An 18,044-nucleotide genomic window follows, 5' to 3' on the forward strand; every position below is an offset into this window, starting at 1 on the left:
GAAGGAAGTAATCGCAGGAATTAAGCTTCTATTCTCTGAAATTACTCTCAAATCTCAGAGTCAACCCTTCAAATTCTCCACACTGGATCTTCGATTCTTAATATTTGTAATATCGTAGAATAGCTTTGATTGGAGATCGGCTGAAATTAGAAAACACCGTGTACGTCGTCTTTCGTGGTTTGTTTACATCCAAGAGCGCCTAGTAACAGTGACGCGAGAAAAGATAAGCAGCGTCAAAACAGAAGTACGGTTCCACATTTCAAGGAGTGGCAATCGAGAGGCCAGAGTATGTGAGCCGAAAAGTGTGCGTGTGTGTGTGTGTGAGAGGACGAGAGCAAGAGCGAGCACGACCGAGCAGGAGTGTATTGGCGAAGAACAGAGCTAATTGAGTCGTCGAAGAGTAGAGTCGTTAGAGGTTTCGAGTCGTCGAAGAGTAGAGTCGTGAGAATTGATAGAGTTGTTAGAGAGAGAGAGAGTGTGTGTGTTAGATTCGTTGTGACGAGAGTGATCAAATAACTGTAAAGTTATTTGATATAGATACGAGTATTGCATTTAGTTTCCGTTAAATAAATATCGTTCCCTGTCCAATTTATATTTGTATATTCAATTTAATATTAATAAATTGTAAGTAATCGGAAAAAAATTTCTATCCTTATCTTCCGATATTACATATTTGAAGCATAAATTAAAAATCGACACATTGACTACTTCAAAGAAATTAGCCCGAACGAGACATAACTCGTTCATCGTGGTTTTCACGCGAAGTAAATATGCGGTTTCTCAATCGTTGTGAGATTCCAACGACGTTAATTCTGTCGAAACGGCGACGCGCGACGACGATCGCACATTCTGTTGCTAGCGAGTGCTTGCAAATCGCGAAAGGTATTTCAAGGTGTAATTACATCCACATCCAATTGGATCGCACCTTCGTTCGGTTGCTAGGTCAACAACCTTCGATGTTATTCAAATAATGCAACGGCTGGGGCAGCCGGTAGCGAGTCGTAAAAGTTTCAATAAAACACGTTCCTGCTAGTGAACGTATGTTAAGACTTACACCGAGTTTTATTTCGCTACGCCGTTTACTAGTTCGAAACGATCGATTGCATAATAGTAGTTGTTTCTTTCATCTCGGAAACACGATCGTAAACGGTGACAACGATCCAGCTTATTCCTGATCGTGTTAATTTCCACGCAAACCTTGTAAACATTATACGTCGCGACGCTCTCGTTAACGCGTCATTCCCTCCAACTCGAAAGTCTTGCAACTTTGGTGATCCGTTTTCTGTGTAAAATTGGTTACGAGCATCAGGGGACTTATCGTCGTAATCGGTAAATTGTTTATTAAGGATCTACAGCTTTTAAGGATTTCTCTCTAGAGATTTAGAGATTAGAAGTTTCATTAACGCGTTATCGTGTCCCTAACTCGATCTTTTTTCGTGTAAATTGGTCACGAGACTTACGAGCTTCGTTGTAAATAGAAGATTAGTAATATTTCGTAGTTTCGTGATAGTATATAGACATTTTAGTGCTTAAACGCGCAATTTTTAGTTCGCTTTTCGCTCGCATCGGCGCTATGAAACGGATCAATATCTCAACACTTTCCTTTAGTTCTACGAATCATCTTTCGACCGGCTTTTCTTGGCCTACCGTTTCCTAACGCTGTCCTAATACTATCGTCTTGCTGAGATCCTTTTTCCGATTGTATCTTCTGCTTATTTTATTATAAATCCGAACTTTCATTCACGTCGTATGTTTTACAGCGTAAAATCCGCTAGAGCGTTCCAATAAATGTAACCAGTAGGTGCTCTAATACTCAAACGCACCTGTGCGTATCTCTGCATATTTGCTGAAAAAAAAGATGAATCTTACGTTACATTTTCAATATGCGTAATAAGCCGAAAATTTCTCTGATGCTAATCCTTCGTAACAAAAGGATAGCATCACTATATGCATGAAAATAGCATTTGGCAATCGTTAGAAACACAATACATGGATATATATGTAGTTGCCAAATTAACCTTCGCGGTGTTCAAAGTGAACGGCTAGAAACGATTGATTTTCGCTATACGCGCATGGTTCGATTGCACCATAATTCGTTATTAAGACGTTTCGAGAGAGGCAAAGGATGTGGTGTCGCAACGTGTTGCGCTCGCACAATGCCCCTTGGATAAAATTCCCGGAGCGCGTATTATCGCGTACGCCGCGCGAACGCGTTGAACCTTCGCGCAAACAATGAGAGCGTGAACGCGAAAAAATAGCGTTGAGCACGTAACATTCGGCCTGATATCGTTGATTGACCGCGAATCGTCAACATGCACGGGACAGTTTTACGTAAAGACATTCGATCCGTACAATTATGTTAAGACGTCGACCATAGAACGTACTACGTTGATGCAATTAAAATTTCAATGAAACAGGAGAACGCGCTAATAACTAGTCACCCCGTTGTTGACCATAACGTACATATACTTTTGTTTAAGAGCTGCTCGTTAGTGTTTACCGCGTGCAGCGATTAAGTGACGAACAAATTACGTTCAAAGGGTATAGAGCTCGTTCTCGATTAAAATTCTCCTAACTTTCTAATGGTATTAGAAATTATAACTTGAACGTATGTACGCGACTGGCAATAAATATCAGGACAGCCGCGGATATTTAGTATAAATCGAATATGTGTTCCATTGTCCTTAATTTCTTTTATTATCGATTATTATTATTATAATTTTTATATTAATATTAATATTATTTAATATTTTAATATTAATATTATTTAATATTTTAATATTAATATTATTTAATATTTTAATATTAATATTATTTAATATTTTAATATTAATATTATTTAATTTATTCTATTATTGATTCGTTCCATTCCGTTTACGTCATAATACGTAGCCTGCGGATTTTTACGCATATTTTTCAGAATATAAAGGAAGCGAAAGAAAAAACTAGAAGCTGGATAAAAAATTGTTTTACCTCGATTAAACGTTACAAAGCGTGCTACTTTCCGATGTTTTATATATTTCCATGTGTCACACGTGTACTTTGCAATTTTGCCCTTTCAGATTTCACAGAAATGCATAAAACTTCCGTGACCTAATTTTTTGGCACGTGCACGTGCTTCAAAATAAATTCGATGATATTAAATACCAGATTATAGGAACCAGAAATGAAGAGTTCTACAACGATGGAATGGGTAAATGATTGTCGATCAGACGAAAGACAATAGCAAACAACGATATAGCGATGATTAATTAATGGAAGATTTTTTCCTTTCAGTAAACAAAAATAGAACTTAACGAACTCAGTAATTGATAAATGATTACGTATAAGATAAGTACATTTTCCAACTGTGAGTCATAGTTAACGTTTAGTTTAGCCTAGGTAGGATCTTAGCTTTGGAGTAAATAAGTATAATAGTAGCAAAAAATCGATAGAATTGTTAAAAGGCTGTGACTAATCCTGGTCAACTGGTCAGTTATCTGAATCTATTGTTATTTTGCTAGTATACTTTTCGAATCATTTTCAGCTATTCTATGGGCAAGCATTCGTTTCTTTCGCGCATGCCACGTATCATTCGCTCATTAACTCGTTTTTGAAAGCTTTTACCGGCGAATGAAAAACGTAACGTACACTTGCATAATGCGTTCGAAGTGTTCGTTCGTTCAATATTCATGTAAAGGTTAGGCGATACGCGTGATAAGTCGCGATGCTACGAGATGTGATTAGATGCGGATGTTAATGTCTTGTAAATACCTTTCCTCGACTATGATAATCTTCGAACACTAAGAATTTCGCAAATCGATGCAATTAATCGGTGAACTTGTGGGAAGAAATTTCGATATCACGATAATGTTAACGATAGTATGTTAATTACGACTAGTACCGTTACTGTTACATTGTTTCATAATTAGTATTAGTTTAATATAGTCAACGACTCCTCCGCAAGCATCCGTGCAAGTGTTATTTATTATTATGCTCACCTTCTATTGGAAAGTTCTTGCCTTGCTCAGCAAGTCTTTTTGATTTTTTTCCTGTAGAACTTCCGCGTGTTACCGATTTTTATGCTATGTACGTGTTTGTAGGAGAACTTTCTCTGAGCCGCGAAGTTTTCTTTCGACGATTCAACGATCGAAAATCAAAGAGAACCAATGTTCTCTCTTTCGATAAAGTATGTGATGATAGCCATTGCCAAAATTATTGATATATTTATCTGGTTGAAGACAATCTAGCAAATTATACAGCAAGCCTAATGAAATAATAATAATCTTTATCATTAAATTGCGCCATTATTTCATAATTTCATTGAAGGATAATAGAAATTCACGAAGCCTTCAAATTGGATTTCATATTATAATAATGTAAACATCGTTTGACGGTATTATCTGGTTGTGAATAGGGTTGATTTGATTCAGACAGCGCCAGTCATCATGACATCGACTTCCTATCTCGTTATGTAACATTCATCAGAATAACAGACGCAATTACCGTCACTGAATTATCTTAATGACATTCGTTATTAATGAGTAAGTGTTTTCGACATACGTCGGAGGTCGCAAATCTTGGATCATCTTTCTTTATTATCTGTTTAGATCCAATCCAGTTCCTTCACAGAACTTCTTTCCCTTCAATTTACCTAATTTAATAATTCTTCAAAATTTTCTCATTTTCATTTCTCATTGCATTGTTTATTATATATTCTACAAACCCGTATGAACACAACGCAATAAATTGACACGATAAAAGCGTTGAGATAATAACCACGAGACAATACTCGACAATAATAATACGAGACAATAATAATCGAAAAGGCTGATGAAACAAAGGAATGAGTAATTTGTAAAGACAGGAAAACAGCAATTAACGTACATCCAGCTACAATTGAAAATAACTTTCTTCGCTTTAAATGAAATTCCAATCAAATACGTTTTATCAGACTCGACTAACAATCAATATTATTAGCTCAATAAATACTCGAGATTCCCAATATTTTTTGTCGAGTTTCAAATAGAAAGTTAATTACTCGCTTGTCGGAACGTCCATCGGCATCGAAGACCGTGAACCAATCTACGTTATCTTCTCCTTCGTTTTAGGCTGTCGCTGGCGATACCAGTCAACCGCGAAGGTTACTCGAGAAATTTTGCTAAATGGAAGCCACGTACCGGACCGATCGTGGCCAACGAAAGATTGCCAACAAGGATGGGAATTTAATTATACCACCGTCCCTTATGCGTCTGTGGCATCCGAGGTGACAGAAAAAGTTCGACTTGTAATTTCCTGCTTTTTGAATATTTTATCTGTTCCTATCAATCAATCCCTTTATACTGTGTATGTCGTATTCGATTATTTGCATGATCTATTTCGATAAAAAATAAGCGTAGTGTACAATTTTTGGAAAGAAAGAAGAACGATGGGAAGGGTCGAATAAACGTTTGTGGAAAGATCGATAGTTCAGAAGTGGGAAAATTAACAATGTCGATTTCCACAGAGGAAAATTATAGTACGTAACAGAATTACTAGTACATATTGCAGTAATAATTAGTGCATGTAGTGAAATTATAGAGTACATTCTAAATTCAAGCGTTACATTGCCAAATAAAATACAATCTGAAAATGAAACTGAAAATGAAAATACCGGATTGAAAAGAAACTTTAATAAAACGTTATAACGAGTAACAGCGCGAACACACAGATTTGTTCGACATAAATTGCAAGACTTTTTGCTCCAGTGGATTTCCATGAACTTTGCGTCGCTCGTCAGGAGGAGAATTATTCATCGAGGGGTAGGAAGCATCCAGAAGAAGGACGCGAGAACGCGCAGGGTCTTAAGCTTCTCCTTCTTTTTTCCTCAAAGGGAAAGGAAAAAGGACAGAGGCGCGCTTCATTAGGAATTTCGAAACTTTGATCGAAAATTCGTTTAATCGAGGCGTTGAAATTGCTATAAGATTCCCGTGATGCTGATAGTGATCAGAAGTAAATCATTCGACTGTAGTTTTCTGTTGCAGCTGGGATGGGTTTGTCAGTATGATGCACTGCCAACCATAGCTCAAAGTATCTTCTTCATCGGCGCTATCTTCGGAGGATTAATTTTTGGATGGGTTGCTGATCAATATGGAAGAATACCAGCTTTGCTCGGAGCTAATTTAATGGGATTTCTCGCTGGGGTGGCTACTGCGTTCACGGGTAGCTTCTGGCAGTTCACTTTGTGCCGTTTTTTCGTTGGATTCGCCTTTGATAATTGCTTCACTATGATGTACATATTAGGTAACCGTTTTTCAATAATTTCTTTTTTGCCCTGGAATTGAGTTTGAAAGCCACACAGTGGCTACAAAAAGTACTTGTACGTATGTATCCTTATTTCCCAATGAAGCGTCTCTCTTCCTTTTTTTTTAAATCAGTTTTTACGTTTCATTTTGATAGCATTAATTATTTATAAGCATGTATGAAAGTATTACAAATGATACGAAAGCTAATATTTTAATCAGTCTTATCTTAAGACTTAGTCTTATTAATTGGTATATATATAAATGCTGTTCTAAATACGATGGTGTACAGTTACTTTTTGTAATTACTGTAAGCAGGAAGATCTCTAAGTTTAAATAACAAAGTAATCTCTACAACATACTGTAAAACTGTTGTTATGCTTGATTTACGACTGACGTTTCTACAAGTATATGAATTTTGCAACAGAACTCACGTTGCCATGCAACAATTTAAATGAAATTGAAAACCATTCAAAGTTACGAAGAAAGATGCTTAAATACATATGAATATATATGAGGTCATACATATTTATTTTTTAACTGCGGCGTTTATATCAAAGAGAGGGAGAGAGACAGAGAAAAATTAATTTTCCTGTTTTATAAGAATTTCATGCAAGATAAAAATATGAAACTTTAAGATAGTTGGATTTATATATACCATTGAATATTTATAATATTTAAAGGTAGTTAGTTCGCAATCATTTTCTATACTAATATTTTCCCTCTATACTCGCGATCAATTATAATTTTGTTTTCTCTTTTAACGAGACAATATTCTGATTACAAAGGATTAGTTGTTCAAAATTGCTTTTCATTTCTGGACAACTATAGCATACCAGGGTTTTCATAAATTTTCACTTCCCAACGGAAAGCGAAGGTAACGAATGAATGGTTCTACAACGAACGCTTCCACAACTATAAATCTATGTATATATATGTAATATCGTGATGTAATATGTTTACAAAGAGTGGACAATAGAGATGTTAATCAGACAGAAAAGACGATTGTGGCTTAACTTGAACTATTCATACCAAACGTACAGAACACAGCGCAATCCACACTCTCTCGGCAACGCCACTCGCAACCTCCATCTCCGCTCGACTCGCACTCGGCTCCTCCGCTCGCACTCTGTTTGTCGACTCGCACATTGTTTCTCGACTAACCCTCTCTGGTCGTTGTCGCATTCTGTTGCCCTTTTCCTAGGCCCACCGCACACGTGTTCTGCAGACGCTCGTGGCCAGGATCACGTAGGTCTTTTCCACGAAACTATGCACTTGAAAAGACCGATGACACATTGATGGGCCCGACGGCGCCTCGGCTCTCGCGACACTGTTCATAGTTCGTCCGATATTTCCCAGGCCTTTCGTCCACGATACTACATTCGGCCATCCTGCAATAACATCTGCCCTCAGATGTTGCCTTCTATCTCGCTGTCATCAGATGCGTCACTTTCGGCGTTTAGGACCCAAGGTTTCATAAAATCGAGGTGTGCACGGGTCCTTTCTTAGGTACTGCTTCGCACGCTTTCTTCTTTTCTTGTAACTTCGCAGGTTCCCTTCTAGCTTACCTATGTTTCGTTGGGTTAGGCTACAGTCAAGGCAGTTGGATACCACGTGTTCGACCTTTTCGCGTAACCCCTTGAACCAGAAGTCCTTCTTGACCATAGCTTCTGTTTTGGTAACCTCGAAATGCCCACGCTCGTGCGCTTGCCTGACTACCTGAGCCCGCATCGCCTTCGATACTACTATTAGCACATCGTCCTCACACTCCTTATACAAAATATTGTTTCTTACTACCTGCCCATCGGCCTGACTGCACGTTGCGGCGTCCAAAATCCTACGGACTTCAAAGTCCTTGTTCTGTGCCCTTCTCAACCGTGCAATCAGCCCGTCTTCACTCTCCGTTACATACATAGTGCTCGGCAGGGGGTTCCTACTCGGAGCATCTACATGCTGCATACTTTTCCCCGGCCGATGACACGCCTGATACTTAAACTCGCCTAGTAACAAGGCCCATCTAGCCACACGCACACACAAATCTTTCTTTCTAACTACACCTATCGGACTCGCATACTCCGAGTCTGACGATTTGATGACACCCTCGTTTGTCCACGCTTCCATCAAATCATCTTCTTCCTTTCTTTCTGACGGCGCCAGTCTTCGCGGTCTTCGCGGTCTTCGCGCTACCGGCTTGTCGCTTTCCAAAACTACTTTTGCGGTTATTCCGACGTCTCGCTTCTTCTCCGGCCTATACCCCCTAACGATATCTCGAATCGCTTCACGATAATGCGGTTCCTGTACGTGTGTTAGGTCTGTTTCGTCGGTCTGTTCTACCACGTTAACTCTAAACACATCCGACACGTCTTTGTTAGTCTGTTCGTCAAGCCGCAAGAAAGTCACTTCGCCTCGTTTAACCCGTAACTCTACCTCATCCAGAAAATCAGTGCCTAACAACAGGCCGTGCTTCGTCAATATTTTATTTGATACAACGTGCAAAGTGATTGGCAGTTTACACCCATCAACCGTCATTACCTTAGTGAATTCACCCCAGGTCTCATTGCCAGCGGAACCAAAACCGTCGAACTTGAGCTTGCATTTACCTAGCGGTGGTGACCCTAACCTCGCATACTCGTCTGATCGAATGAACGTGAGATCACTACCCGTATCCACTAGTGCCACAAACCTACAATCATCTATCGCCACTTCCTTCACATACTTCCCCTTTTCGGATCTTGACACTACGCAAGTCTCTTTCACTTGTGCCGTACACCTCGCTGCAATATGTCCAAATCCGCTGCACTTGAAACACCTAACACCTTCTCCCCTCTCCGGACACTTAACACTTAGATGATCCTCACTACCGCAAATGAAGCATCTTCTTTTCTTCATTGCATCTACAGATTGACTGGGCTTCCCGTTCATCTGGGTTATAGCCGACTTCACAATCGACCTTGCTCTGCGACTCTTCTGCTCTTCGTACATCACTAACCTCTTCCTCAACCCTTTGATTGACGTAGCGCCGTACAATACAGCCTTATTGTTCTCGTCGTCTATTATTCCATCCACTATGTATTCCACCTTTGCTTCCTCCTCCATGTCCACATGGCTAGCTATTTCGAGCATACGGTACATGTAAGCCAAACATGCTTCATCACTCTCCTTTTTTGTTTCTTCAAGTTTTTGATGAACTTGCCTACTGTTGACTTTCCTCGAAAATTCTTTCACTAGCCCCCTCTTCAACTCATGCCAAGTCCTGGCATGACACTCGAAGCTCGCAAATATTTTCGCTGATCCCTTCAACAGCTTCCTCGCGTAGACTGCCTTCTGCCCATCCGACCACATGCACGTATCAGCGACTTCCTCGAACGACTCGAACCATCGTTCGACATTTTCACCTCTGTTGCCACTAAACGACTCTAATGCATCTTCGACGTCTCTAAAACTCAGTGTCGAACCAACACATGCCCTTCGACAACATTCGTCACGGTCCTGATGCACCCTTCGCGTATCTCTCTTGTATTCTCTTGCGTTTTTCTTGTCATCTTCATCCTCACTTTCGTCGTCGCTTTCCTCTTCCGACGATATGTCGTTACCATCCATGGCCGCTCGTAGCCGTGCGCGTAATTCTACTTTTCTTCCCGTCGTTTTTAAACCCAAACTAGCGAGGCGCACCTTCAACTCCTTCGTATTCATTTTCTCAACATCCTCATCTTCGTTGCAATCACGCTCAGCTCTCTGTACACTTTCTAAATCTCGTTGACCGGTTAGCTCTTCACCGCCCGTCGATCCCTTGCGATACGATTGTCCAGCCCTACACGCCCGATTCAGCCTTGCAATCAGCACTGACCTCGCACCCGATATAGGGAGGTTCATTCGCGCGAGCTTATTCCTCAGCTCCTCCAGCGTCGAACCCTCTTCACCCGACAATCGTTCGTCCTCGACGTTTGCCATTTTTCACACTGCACAAACTTAAACAGTCAACGATATCGTCTTTTACCGCACCGCGTACCGGTAAATTCACAACTAGCTCGAATAGCTCTGTTAAACCGTTTCGTTTTCTGTCTTGTCCAATCCCGGCTGAGCCCCCAAAAATATGTAATATCGTGATGTAATATGTTTACAAAGAGTGGACAATAGAGATGTTAATCAGACAGAAAAGACGATTGTGGCTTAACTTGAACTATTCATACCAAACGTACAGAACACAGCGCAATCCACACTCTCTCGGCAACGCCACTCGCAACCTCCGTCTCCGCTCGACTCGCACTCGGCTCCTCCGCTCGCACTCTGTTTCTCGACTCGCACACTGTTTCTCGACTAACCCTCTCTGGCCGTTGTCGCATTCTGTTGCCCTTTTCCTAGGCCCACCGCACACGTGTTCTGCAGACGCTCGTGGCCAGGGTCACGTAGGTCTTTTCCACGAAACTATGCACTTGAAAAGACCGATGACACATTGATGGGCCCGACGGCGCCTCGGCTCTCGCGACACTGTTCATAGTTCGTCCGATATTTCCCAGGCCTTTCGTCCACGATACTACATATATACATACATACATGTATATGGTTTTAATTAAAATGAACATCTTCTTCTAGCAAACTTATTTAAAATTCGTAAAAATATCACATAATAATATAAAACAATCAAGTAACATTTTAAATATTCCATTGAAAATTCTAATAAATTGTTTAATATAAGATCGATATAATTCATGCTGAATTCATTGTCTGATATCCATAATACAGGCAATTTATAATACAAAATTTTATTATAACTCTACATGAAAAAATTTCAATTATAATACTGTAGAAATATATTTTCCAGTTATTGTTCTAATATCAATATACTGAAGAGAAAATCTAGACTAGTCTCTGTCTTGAAAGATATTTTATACCCTGAAAGTACAGCGTTAAGACCCTGATTGAAACTTTTGAAGAGACTCTGTTGAAACGTAAGAACGCTGATTGAAAGTTCATCAGACGAGTCATTGAAACGAGTTTTCTTGATCGAATAGCAAGTTTGTCCTGCAGACAGCATTCCAATTGTGAAAATCGAGACCAAAGAAACTCAGGTGACGTGCATTAACCCTGAATCGATGACTCAAGCCGAGGTTGGAAAAATTTACAATTTGTTCGACAAAACAAGGCCAAGTTGACGAGATTCGTGAGCAAGTGGCTGGTTCGTTAATGATTTGGCGTTCGAATTTTCTTATTTCTATTCTAATTATCAAGGTCGATTAAACGATTGATCACGAATATTCGACGGAAATATTGAGAAAGAAGGCTCGATCTGTACGAGTGTAAATCGTATTTTAATCAATGACTTGAGAAAGTGAGATATTGATTGAAACTAAGATAAGTGATACTAATTCGTTTCGAGCGCGTAACAAATTACATCATCGGATTCATTGATTTGCAAATAATTCTATATTCAGTTCCGTATTTATAATCGAGCGTAGCGAAGATAAAATGAAAGGGACGTGATTATCCGAGGGTCTCACAACTAGAGGAAAATCGATGGGAACGAGGAAATCCTTAATTGTAGAAACTGCGTAGAAAATACCGTGGAAAATATCATATATATTTTAATAGAAATATTTTTGTACTTTTTTTTAAACATTAAAACTTTAGAGCTTTAGAAGCTTTATGTATTAGTATACGTATTTATACAGACTTTGAAATTCATAACAAATTTCTCTAGATAGATGCGGATTTTTTGTATTGTTTCGTATGTATACTTGTGTCACTTTTCTTTCTAACGATATTTAGTTAAAAAGTTCGTCTATATCATTTATAATAGATTTTGTTTTTATTTATATTAATGTTAATTTTATATTAATAAAAATCACTGAAATTTTTAGTATCATCATTATTTAGTATCATCGAATTTCTTTCTTCTTTATGTTCCATATTATTATTAAAATTCTCTAATAAACATTCAAATATCCTATAGAATATTTCCATTATTTTTCACGTATTATTTGCAGTCATATTTTCCATATTTTATTATCGATAAAGTTTGAGTTGGTTCTTTAAATTCCTATTCAACATTCCAGCTAACCAGTCGATATCAATAACACGTGCCTTTCTTCCTGCCAGGATTTATAACTTATTCAAGCAGAACCTCACTCGACCAGCTCGTTGAAAGCGTAGAATTCGATCAACTTCATACAACTCACATACAAACTGCAGATAATGCTAACAGTGGGAGGAAAATATGAGACTGCAAAGCGTATAAACCTAGTAGTTTATAAAAGCATTTACATATTTGCCACAGAAAATTTATATGTATGTAGAATATGTGTTATATAAAACATTCTGAAATTTCATTAGCATTGTAATGATTATATTGGTAAAGTTTGAAGCATTTCTGAAGATGCACATAGAAGTTACGAGATATTTAATGCAAACATTTATTTAGTACAAATATACAGCATAAATAGTTATCTTAAACATGTAATAAATGGTTATCAAATATCGGGATTTATTAATATAATAAATGTTTGACTATTTTTATAATTAAATATTTTTGTAATTACTGTGAAATATATAATTACGCTAAATAATTTTGTATCTTGTATATAGATTTTTAAATTTACTTAATTGAAACTCTGCATTATAATAACCGTATTTATAATTCTGACGTCATATTCGATATAATTATTATATGACTTTATTACGGTCCTAATGAAATTGCAATATATTCATGAATATATAACAGAAACGTAATAATACTTTGTTGTACTAATTATGATACCATCATATATAATAAATATAAATAAATAAAAAATGTCTATAAATGCTAAGATACTTTTACGAGCCAACAGGCGAGAAGGAAGAAACGAAAGAAAAGAAAGAAGAGAACGAACGTTAATCAGTTTCGAAACGTTAACAACGTCCTTGCGTTGGACGGTGCTTGCGTTTATCGATTGGTCGCATTGCGAGATATCGGTCAGATTATTATTATTAATACGATCGTCTGTAATTTATCTTTGCTAACTGTGCCGCACGGAATCTTCGTTTACAATAAATGAGTTGTCGCTTTTGATCGAACGGTAACACGATATGAAATTACAGGGTGACGGAAACAGCTGGGAGAAAAGCGAATACTTTTTCTGCGCGAATAATGTAATGTTAAAGGCAGTAAACCTTGAGAGGCGAAGTGATGAAACGAGTGGTCTCAGAGAAGCTTCTTTACGTCTTCTTCTCCTTTCTGTATCCTTTCTATGAGAATAATATCTCGTCTTCAGAAGAGATCTCCTCGCCCTATCTACGCGTTGTAAAGGCAATACAAACTGAATGATACATGTTACGCCGCGCGACTCTCTGCCTGGCCCAGGTCACACACCGCGGGCCAGACGGACACCAGATGTCCGCTCTTCCGTACGGCGTACCCTCAATAGCCTAAGTACCCGTCATAAACCCGAGTAATTTGCTCGTTAAGGTCCTTCAGACCCAACAAATGTCCTTTTCTAAATCAGTTTCTAAAGACTATTGTTTACTACGGCTTGGCAAGGGAAAGTTGGGTTTTTCCACGTACGATGCTTCCTAATAACAACTTTCTATCAAGGGCAGCTAAGACCCTTCCTAATCCACCAACCTTCGTTTAACCAATTAAAAACGAAGCCTATTCCCTCACTCTCCTAAATAACATCGGCTCCAACAAATCCGATGGTCCCGTGCGCTGGAGGGACCGATCCTTAGCCTTACACCGAGACAGCATCGTCTCCCAACGGCACTGATTTCACATCCTTCGAACGGTCAACATCCTTCGAGCGGGTATACACACCCGCAGATCAGTCACTCACTCATCTCGTACATACGCACCAGTGTAACTATCCTCGTTATAAGTTGTGGAATAAACGGTGAAATATAACTTACTACTGTGTCAGATTCAATCAACCACCTCTGTTATCCTACCCGAAACAGGGGAACGACTACTTCGCGGCGTCGATTCACCGAATCGTAGCGAGAATTTACGCCTCTCGCTGACGCGTTTTCCTCGCGACCGCGTCTCTCCGCGATCGGTCGTAACAATACATATATTTAAAAAACGATATTTTGTTGGTTTTATGAATATTGATTTTTATAACGTGAGGTTCTTCTACTCTTATTTTCTATTAAATTAATGATACATATATTTTAGAATGGCTGTCGCAATGGTGATGATGATGATGGTGATGATGATTTGCGAAAGAAGATGTTGAAAATTACAGACAGCATAAATAATATTTAGATTTCATGGAAGTTGATTTTTGTAATGCGAGGTTCTTCTATTCTTATTTTTCATTAAATTTCTATGTAGAAAATTATTAAACATTTGGATATAACTGGGAGATTATTTCCGTTCATGCGTACCGGAGTTACTCGATGGTCTCGTACCGAAGCTGATAACCAACCCAGATTTTCAGGAAAGCGATTAATAGCTTAAAATTTATTCGTGCGAGATAATAATCCAAAATGTAGTTAAAGTTTTTAAGCATTGTTTGTTAGGATTACGAGAAAATGATGAATTAACAGTTATGTATAGACACGTTATATATATGTAGGAGGTCCAGAGCGTATTGGGAAAATTTACGGCGAATTAAACAGGAAATTCCGAGATATCTGCTCAAAATATCTGATTTGTGGAATTATCCTATTAATTAATTAATTCAGGTAATAATTAAAAATTAATTCAGGTAATTTTAGAGAATAGAAATATCTGAAACCCGTGATTTAAACGAACGTTCGTCATTTTGGTTTATTATGAATTATAAATTGGTTCATTATGAAGCATGAAAAGTAAAAATCAATGGTACAAAGTGATCTTAAATAAGGAAGCGAGTTCCATGGTAAACATGGTTCGAGCATCGCAATTATAATAAAGCAAAAAAAAAAAAAAAAAAAGAGAAACAACCACTGAGCGGTAATTATCTGGAAGCCACTAGTTACAACTAATTGAAGGTGATTCCGGATTAGAAGCAAGCCACTATTAAGTGGCTAACACGGTTGCTTCATTAAGAGCAATCACTCCCTATTTTACGGCAACTACAAATAGACGTTGTTCACTATGATATATTTCCACGTGTTTATCGCATCTTGTCCTGTTATGCGATTAAAGAGTTACAACCTTGCGTTTCTAATTTATTGGACGTATACGCACCAGACATTAATTTCGTCTACGTATTCGTGAAATTGCGAGATTCATTCATCGCGAAGGTCAGTTCAATTGTTCAAGATAACTTCTCATCGTTTTAATCTGTTTTCTTGTACGAAAATAGAGTAATATTTACTTGTCATTGCACTGTGGATATATATCGATATGTTCGTTCAGGAAGTCAACTGTTTTCATCGAATTAGACTCGACTTTCCGTAGAGAATGTTCGTTTCGACATAAATATGTATCTCAGGCTTATCGATCTTTCAATATCTACCATAAATAGCTTAACAAGGTAACACACGCTCGTGTTTGAATTATGTAAATGATCCTTTGACTCTAACGATCCGTTTATTCACAGTTAATTTATGATATTGCTAGTTACGCGTGATTCTACCTTTTGTATCTTTAAGAAATACAGGGTGATTGGTAATTGGTAGTACAAGCGGAAAGGGGGTGATTCTATGCGAAAAAAGAAGTCGAAGATATAGAATAAAAATTTAAAAATTTAAAAATTTAAAAATTTAAAAATTTAAAAATTTAAAAATATAAAAATTTAAAAATTTAAAAATTTAAAAATTTAAAAATTTAAAAATTTAAAAATTTAAAAATTTAAAAAATTTTAAAAATAACGTCAATTGAGACAACGATCTACAGTGAGATCCGTTATAACGAGACGTGATAAAGTGCACGCGTACCGAGCGAAAATTCAAAGTCGATTTTCTCGAAAACAAAGCCTCAAACGAAAAATTTTTATTCTATATTTTCGACTTCTTTTTTCACGTAGAATCATCCCCTTTCCGCGTGTACCACCAGTTACCAACCACCCTGTATAATTCGTAAATAGAAACGTATTCTTGTCGATAAATATCGAAACACTTACGGAAATTTAAATGGGCTTGAACAATCATCGGGAAATTATTAAAGTCCTTGTTATTAGATCTAAACACGATTTAATCGTAGAACTAAACACGTTTGTTAAATTAATCTATATATTGTATATCTACTTTTTATATATTTGTAACTCAAATTTTTCTTCTTCATATTGCGTTAAGTTGCCCCAAAAGTTTCTTTCGTTTTATATTATTTTATTGAATTACGTATGATCTATTTTGTCCCAATGAATATAATTCAATAAAATAATATAAAACAAAAAATAGTATGCGTCTATTATCTCCTTACGAGACGAAAGAAATTTCTGCGACAACCTAATATATTGTTCCATTCTTTATTCACAGAATATTTCTTTCACAGATGATTCTTCTAAATATTATGTTTTTTATTCCAGTATTAGAATACGTTGGACCAAAGTGGAGGTCGATTGGTTATAACCTGTCGATTGGTTATGAACCACGTTAATGAATGAAGAGATGATGAGGAAGCCTCCTACCAACGTGGCTCGTGGTTGACCTTGTTCATGGGAAAAATCAGCTTTGTCGTTAGACAAATATTCGTTTTTTCCGTTAGGTAACCACCCGCTTTCTCCATAATTTTTGAGAGCGCCTAATAAATCTAAGGACTTTTCTAAGAAACAGTCATAAACCGAAAACACTTCTAAGATTAGAAAATCCATCAGGACAAGCAGATTAACTTTACCTAATACGTTTCGTTTACCTAATACGCGCTTTACATCCCATCAGTCTTATGACGTTATCACCTTATTGTCTCCTTCCTTATATTATTCCTTGTCTATCTCTTTCTTCTTATATATCTACCTCCGCTCTTATTCTCTCTATTATATTGCACTCCATTATATATTCTGTCTCTAAAACTATGACAACTTTTGGGCTTTTCGTGGCTGCTTCTATATCTTCGTCTGTTTTCAGAGATATTGATGCTGATGTTGAATGATTGAATACCCTAAAGAGCTGCCAGTTTGTGAGTTGGTTATGAATAAAGCCATTAAGTTGATTTTCGATAATTAGTGAGTTAATTGTTGCTATGACGGGTGAGTGATCTGAAAAGAGTTCCGCAGAAGAGTTGATTTGGATATATCTTGGCGAGATGTTTTTACTTATGAAGAATTCTAATAAGTCAGGTAGTTTGTTAGTGTCAGTGGACCAGTAAGTGGGTTCGTTTGTACTGAGGTAATTAAGTCTGTTGGCGTTAATGCATTTCAGAAGATTTTTACCTCTTACTGTGATAAGTCTGCTGCCCCATTGCGTATGTTTAGCGTTATAATCTCCTCCAGCTACGAATCTATTTCCCAGGTCTTCGAGGAATTTATCGAAGTCTTCTATCACTACGTTTGCAGCTTGAAGGTAGTCCTTCTGGAATGATGGAAGCTCATTATGTTTTGTGTTGGTTTTAATGATAATTGCGGTAGGCCTTTCCACTGGGATGTTGGGTATGGTAAAGGTTATAATCATTTATTTTGAGGTAATTTTTATCGGTGAAATGAGTTTCAGATATAAGCACTACGTCAATTTTTTGTTGTTTTAGGAGGAGTTCTAGTTTGTATTTATGCTGAGCTAGACCGTTAGTATTCCAAAGAAATATGCGTATTGGTTTTATTTTACGTCGGAGCGTGTTAGTTTGTCCACAATGATTGTAAGCAATGATAGCAAGTTATTAATTTGCTCTGTTTGTTTCGCGATTAATTTTTCATGCCTATTGAAGTTATCCATGTTTTGTGAACTGGGAACATT

At 37.6% G+C, this 18,044-nt stretch overlaps 1 protein-coding gene across 1 annotated transcript; it reads left to right on the forward strand.

Moving 5' to 3' along the window:
• The first annotated feature begins 5,105 nt into the window (after positions 1 to 5,105).
• On the forward strand, positions 5,106 to 16,755 carry LOC117215519 (solute carrier family 22 member 16-like). The gene is made up of 3 exons (XM_033461877.1): positions 5,106 to 5,245; positions 5,990 to 6,261; positions 16,685 to 16,755. Exons 1-3 carry the CDS (start codon positions 5,145 to 5,147, stop codon positions 16,753 to 16,755), a joined length of 444 nt encoding a protein of 147 aa, XP_033317768.1. The 5' UTR covers positions 5,106 to 5,144.
• The last annotated feature ends 1,289 nt before the right edge of the window (positions 16,756 to 18,044 follow it).

Source organism: Bombus bifarius, unplaced genomic scaffold (genome assembly GCF_011952205.1).
Source record: "Bombus bifarius isolate JDL3187 unplaced genomic scaffold, Bbif_JDL3187 scf7180000009695, whole genome shotgun sequence".
NCBI lineage: Eukaryota > Metazoa > Arthropoda > Insecta > Hymenoptera > Apidae > Bombus > Bombus bifarius.